General features: G+C 35.7%; 1 protein-coding gene across 1 annotated transcript; it reads left to right on the top strand.

Moving 5' to 3' along the window:
• Positions 1 to 349: 349 nt before the first annotated feature.
• On the top strand, positions 350 to 6,831 carry kmt5aa (lysine methyltransferase 5Aa). Its single transcript, XM_056261553.1, has 7 exons — positions 350 to 627; positions 1,996 to 2,152; positions 2,263 to 2,473; positions 3,466 to 3,553; positions 3,646 to 3,705; positions 3,786 to 3,976; positions 5,997 to 6,831. Exons 1-7 carry the CDS (start codon positions 616 to 618, stop codon positions 6,205 to 6,207), a joined length of 930 nt encoding a protein of 309 aa, XP_056117528.1. The 5' UTR covers positions 350 to 615; the 3' UTR covers positions 6,208 to 6,831.
• Positions 6,832 to 6,971: the final 140 nt, after the last annotated feature.

Genomic DNA, 6,971 nt, shown 5'->3' with positions numbered 1-6,971 from the left:
TATAAAAAGTAAATTCTTTAAATCATCTTTGTACACTATTAAATATGTATGCGTTGTGTGTACATAATATACTGATGCTGGGATGTTTTGCAATGTGTCAACTATGTATACACTGGATGAATGGGTAGATAGATTTTTATTTTATATATTATAACGTTTTTTAAAAACATAAAAATGTAGTATCATGTAGTGATTAATAATTCGTGGTAATACTAAATCAGCCTAAATAATTGTTTGATTTTTAGAAACATATTTTATATAAATAAGAAATTCTAAAGTAATCCGTCTAACAGCTCCATCTTCCGGGCAATTTGAACTCAACTTCCAAACATTATTGGTTATTTAAATGCTCACATGGTTTCCTCCCGTGAATGAGATAAAAGTGCAAACATGGCGGCGTGAAACTGTACAAACTAGCTCGGATGGAGGAGCATTAATTAAAACAGCTCGAAAGTTTCTTGTTTTTTTTTTTTCTTCGTAAACACGGAGCTGTTTTTGAATGTCCTCGTTCGTCGCCGTTTAGAAGGACAGAAGTGTAACGTTAGAGGAGAAAACACTGGACCGGACCGGACCATCGCTTCACAACAACAGGGCTCGAAGAGAAAGTGGACTGAGATGATGAACGGGGTAGGTTTAGACGGCTTCTTCATCACAGATGATGATTATTTGACGCGATCTCGGCAGAATGATTACAGACTGTGTTCTGATGAATCTAATATCTTCAACTCTCCATCCGAAACACACGAACTCCATTGAATGATTCTGGTTCCTGTTTGATAAGTTGTATGAATGGATGTGGCATCGTGTGTGTAGTCAATGGGATGTACGATACGTGTGTTAGTACAGTTGATCGAGACGTTTAAAGCCGATAAAAGAACAATAGCGCTGCGGCGTGCAGTGTTATAACATCGCGAAGCGCGAGCGCGGCTGTTACAGGCCCAGTGTGGGCGTGTTCATCGACGATCAATAACATCACAATCACTACATGTGATCGAATTAATGATCGATTTAAATCTGATATTTTGAAAATCGCTATTTGGTTAGTCCCCTTCAATTGAATATATTATTTATATTAATATTATTACCACCACAAGTAAGTATAATTAGTATTATAATTAGTATATTTTACACAATAAGTAGAACTATTATGGGATATTCAAACTAAATGACCCATCATACCACTGATCAGCTCTACCAAACTTGGATGTCTTTTCCAGTAATAAACAAACACTGTTTAGTTGTTTTGATTGATACTGTGAAGCAGCTTTGATACAATCTGTATTGTGAAAAGCGCTATATAAATATAGTTGACTTGACTTGACTATTACATTTATTATGATTACCACAAGTAGTTCTAGTTATAATTGACGATTAGTATATTTTACACAATAAGTACTATAACTTTGTTTTTATTATGATTATTATATATTATTATATATCAGACATAATTCTAATTTATTAGTTTTTTCACAGGTACTATAACAATAATAATAATAATATTGATAATAATACCATAAGTAATTATAAATATAATTTATGATTGATTAGTATATTTTAAACAATATGTACTATTACATTTATTATTATTATTACTACCACACGTAATTCTAATTCTATTCGTTTATTTTACACAATGTGTAGTAATATTATTATTATTAATACTACTACACGTAATTCAAATTCTATTAGTTTATTTTACATATGTACTATTACATATTATTATTATTACCACAAGTAATTCTAATTACAATTTATGATTGATAAGTATATTTTACACAATATGTAATATTACATTACATTATTACTATTATTTATGCACCCAATGTGTCCTCCTATCATGTGTACCTGATTGCTTAGCTGTATATTACTATATTTTTTGGCCCTGTGTGTTGGTTTTAAATTATATCTGGAATGACCACAAAAAAAAGAAGCTAAATTTCCACTGCACAGAAAACTCAAGTTAGCGACTGCTTTCTAAAACCCGCTGTTTTGCAGGACGTCATATGCAACGGACACTCGCCATTTCACCGTCTCCTAAAGCACAGCAGCTCCAAATCCCCGCATCATGAAGCCATCGCCGTCAAACTCATCCAGGACGGCAAAACTTCCCGGTTATTCTGCACGCAGAATGAGCCACAGAAGCATGGAGATTGTAAGGACGAACAAAATGCATTATCTGTCTGTCTTGACATTGGTGATGTTCACTGCATGAATGTGTCACATTTATATTTGTTGCAAGTCATTCATTTCTGTGAATTGTAGCCAGGAGAGTCAGTACTGTAAATGGTGAGTTCATGCTCCCAAAAATGGCTGTGAATGAAGAGCTGAAGCACTCGGTGCACAGAGTAGAGGAGCAGACGCGTCAACTGCACTGCACGGCATCATACATCCACGCCAGCAGTGACATCACTTCCTCCAATCAGAGGAAACGACCCCCTCGCAAACTTAAAGTAAAGAGATCCACACCGAGAATGTAAGTCAATGGTGAAGTTGATTCGCAGATGTTAAAAGGATAGTTTTCATCCAAAAGTAAAAAATTCTGCCATGTATGAGTTTCTTGGTTCTGTTGAACAACACAAATAAAGATATTTTAAAGAATGTCAGCACTCGGTAACCAAACATTTTCTCGACCCCAGTGACTTCCATAGTATTTTCTTTTTTGCCATATTATTGAAGTCAATGGGGTCCATCAACCCTCTGGTTACCAACATTCTTTCAAAATATCATCTTTTTGTAACTTTAGCTGGAAAATAACTTTAATCTAGAGCTGCCATAAAGCCAAAACAATCTCAATCTCTTACTTGAATTTCCTATTATCACTGTAAAGCTGCTTTGGAACAATCTACATTGTTAAAAGCGCTATATAAATGAAGATGACTTGTGTCCAACAGAAGAAAGAAACTCATACAGGTTTGGAACAACTTGAGGATGAGTAAATGATGACAGAATTAAAAAATTTGGGTGAACTATCCCTTTAAGATTACAATTTTTAGACCGTTTTTGCACAAATATTGAAGAAATTAGTTTTTGTTCAGCCAATAGTCAAGCTTTTTTATTTCTAGAATGTCAATTATGTCCTCTTTATTTATATAGAAAATGTATATAAATAGAAACATTAACTGAAATTACATAAAACATTTACTTTTATTTCAGCTAGGCAAACTAAGTTTAGTTTTTAAGTTGACTAAAGTAACTAAAACATAATAACCTTTATATATACATTAAAAAAAAAATGTAAAAGTGACAGATAGCAAAATTACTAAAATTAAAATCTAATTCAAAATATTATCAAAAACTATAATATTATATTAATTACACTAAAATAATATAATAGTTATTTGTATTATTTCTATTTTTTCTCCTATATATTGTTGTTAATGATTTATCAGTACACATCATTGTATAGAAGATCAAATAAATTTCTCTTCTTGACATTCTTGGATTATGAATGAATTTGTTTTGCAGAGCTGATACCAAGATCCCTCAATGCCGAAAGGTTACAGATTATTATCCCATCAGAAGAAGCTGCAGAAAAAGCAAAAGCGAACTGAAGGTAGTGCACAGATTCATGTTTTTCCTGCGTTACATCAGCCAAAGCTGTAATATTGATGTGTGTGTGTGTGTGTGCCTGTTTTCCGTCAACAGTGTGAAGAGAAGAGGCACATAGACATGCTGATCACAAACGGGATTGAGAATGGAATGATGGTAATCTTTGACAGTGAATTGAGTTGAATGTTGAAGTCTGCTGGACGGACACAAACGTACCTTCATGTCGGTCTTGACAGGTCAGGTACATTGAAGGAAAGGGCAGGGGAGTTTTTGCCACACAGATGTTCCAGAAAGGGCAGTATGTAGTGGAGTACCATGGAGATCTGCTCCAGATAACAGATGCCAAAAAAAGGGAGGCTTTATATGCACAAGATCCAACCACTGGCTGCTACATGTATTACTTCCAGTATCTCAGCAAAACATATTGGTAGGTTCAAGCACTACACCCACTTTCCTCTCGTTTTATCTCGTTTTTCTTGATTTGATTTGAATGAAATTGAAGCAAACTGTCTTAAAGTCAACATTCAAACACTTGGTCACTTCTGTAGAAGAAAGTAAACGGCGTTGATTGTGATTTTCATGCTGACCAGTGAAACCAGAAAATGTATTTATCCACCTTTTTCCTGATGAGCCTATTTCCCGCACTTCCGGTTTAGGGAACTTCCACTCAAAAAGACTCAAATGAATCATTTTAAATGATAAGGTTGAGCTACAGATACTCCTTATCAGTTTGACTGAGTCAGCTATCCATCTTCCTTCATGTTTTATTTTCAGACATCAGACGAATAATGCAACGCTTGCTATTTTAAAGTGACGTGGTATCATAAGAATATCCGTGGCGAGAGCTTTTTTCAGTCGCTGCATTCTTTTCCTCATTATTATTTTCTTTGTATTCCATACTGTCCACAGTATGAAAAAGACAAACATATATTATACTGCGCATTTGCGGTCTGCTCTCCCGATTTCATTTACAATATATCCCATGAATAATTCACTGGATTGCACTGAATCTCTTCTTTTTCTCCCCAAATCCTCACGTCTCTTTCCAGGTTTGTTTTCACATGGATGCTTTAAAATGTTATTGTCTCCCCTTTTCACTTCTAATCCATATTAACATTGTTCATATTTGCTAAATACAATATGTGTTATCTGTCAAAAGGACGGAAAGCACTTTGAAATATTACCACTTAATGCTAAAGTTAATGGACGTTAAGGCAACGTACGTTACATAATATAGACAAATATTACTCCAGTTATATTTAACCTGTCTGTAATATTGCTGCGGACAGAATCAAGATTTTAGGGCAATTCATGGTTTATTGAAAGTATTTTGGTGATGCTTTTACACTTTTTAGTTTTCTTTTAATGTTCGATGGTTGAAGGGCGAGTCGAATAATGTCACTTCATTGTTTTTTAAAAAGTAAAAGGTTTTGCAAGGCGTCATGGGGTGTAGAAAAAAGGAGGATAGCGCTGTCTAAAAAGGCCCTGTTTACAGCTGGTATTAAGATGTTTTGGTGGATCGGATCACAAGTGGACGACTCTAAATACAGGTGTAAACGGGGTCTAAAACGCTTTAAGCTTGTCCACTTTCTGCCACTTCCAGAGGTAGTGAAAACACATTAAACCTGTATTGCTTTCGTAGTGTAAACGCTCATGTGGTCGAGTGTGTTCAAACAGCCACTAAACACCGTCTTCTCTCCGTCTACTGTCCTCATGAGGGAACATTATGGGTTCGCCGCGGCTATCAGAGCAGAACTGAAAGTACATTTACCTGCCCATAGACCCTCCTCACGAAGATATCATGACAGTGGTTGAAAGTGGTCAGATTAAAACACCAGGTATAACAGGAATGTGAACTCGTCTACTTGTGATTCGAATGACCAAAACGCATCTCAATACCAGGAGTAAACAGGGCCTAAAAAGGAAGGCCTACTCCTTTGTCTTTTTAAAGGAGTAAAAAGACACTTAATATCCAGTAATATTATCGATTTGACACGATTGGATGAGAAAAAAAAAACTTGAACTGAAATAAGCTGAATAATGACAGTCTTCTGCTTTATAGCTGAATCACTTATTGAACTGAACTGAATCAACATTGAACCGACTCGAGCCGAATAATGAAATGACCGTTTTCAGTAGAGCTGCTTATAGCTGAATTGAACTCTTCATAATGAATGACCTTTTCGGTTATTGAGCTGAATAATGTCTTGCTAAAGCTGCTTTACAGCAGAATTTCTCTTATATTTGAAGTTTGCATCATTGATTCCGTCACTTAAACCATTTCTATTGTAACCAGCGACTTGGCCTTTCACAATACACGTCGTTTCAAAGAAGCGGATTAGAGCTGGGCGAAAATAATATAGTCTCCGTTTGGACAGACTGACTTTATATAAAGAGATGGGCCATTATAAGCGCTGTCTAAAACTTGTGCATTTGTTCCCTGACAGCGTGGACGCTACGAAAGAGTCCGATCGATTGGGAAGGCTCATCAACCACAGTAAAACCGGCAACTGTCAAACCAAACTCCATGACATTAATGGAATACCTCATCTTATCCTCGTGGCCTCCAGAGACATCCAGGAAGGAGAAGAACTGCTTTACGACTACGGCGACCGCAGTAAAGCTTCGATTGAAGCTCACCCGTGGCTAAAGCAGTAATGTACTGAGAGGAGGGGAGAACACCTTGTTTCTTAACTAGACAGTTTTTAATGTAATTATTGCCTTAGTAAACAGAGAATGTTTTGGGCTAGTAAGTGTATGGGTATGTTACACAGTGACAGTAACGCGTTAGATTGCGGTACATATTCAACGTGTCCTACTTTTAAGATATTTATCCTGCTCTATGACATGCTAGTTTCGGCACATTTCTTTTTGTATATTTTATATATTGGTAGATCAGTGCTTCCAAAGCATGCAGTTATAGTCCAACTTTCTGCATTTTTATAAAGTTTTCTTAATCTAATCTAATGTAAGGTAGTTAGAGGCTTAGCAATAATTATTTATAATGCCCAAACGTTTATGTTTGAAGCAGAAAGCCTGTGATGCTAAAAGGAGCGGCGTTTTAAAAGGTTCAGAAAACTGGAATGTGAAACCAAACTTTGATATCATTTGAAATGTTACCGTTGTACAATGCTGGGTGTGTCGTGATTAACCTGAACAAAGCTGTACCTGTTACACACAAGCCGAGTGTTGATGACCAAAAGCTCCAACGGCCGGGGAGTGTTCAAATCAATCTGTATGAGATGGTCGATGCATTGTTTAAATAAATGATTTTATGCAACACTTGGTCTCTGTTGTCGTATATACAGTGGTTTCTAAAAGGAAATGTTTTAAGGAAATATTACAGATTGCATCAGCATAACAATTTTAGTGTTCAGTTGAATTTGATGGTCAATGTCACAAATTAGCTTGTTTGATTAGTG

The sequence above is a fragment of the Rhinichthys klamathensis genome, unplaced genomic scaffold (assembly GCF_029890125.1).
Source record: "Rhinichthys klamathensis goyatoka isolate OS25496 unplaced genomic scaffold, OSU_Roscu_1.1 h1tg000183l_1, whole genome shotgun sequence".
NCBI classification, from domain to species: Eukaryota; Metazoa; Chordata; class Actinopteri; order Cypriniformes; family Leuciscidae; genus Rhinichthys; species Rhinichthys klamathensis.
Note: the sequence above shows the minus strand (reverse complement) of the source record. Positions and strands in the feature narration are given on the sequence as shown.

Coding starts and splice junctions, on each gene's coding strand:
- kmt5aa (XM_056261553.1), top strand. Junction 2,474..3,465: donor AAGAGATCCACACCGAGAAT/GTAAGTCAATGG, acceptor TTTGTTTTGCAG/AGCTGATACCAAGATCCCTC. Junction 3,706..3,785: donor GGATTGAGAATGGAATGATG/GTAATCTTTGAC, acceptor CGGTCTTGACAG/GTCAGGTACATTGAAGGAAA.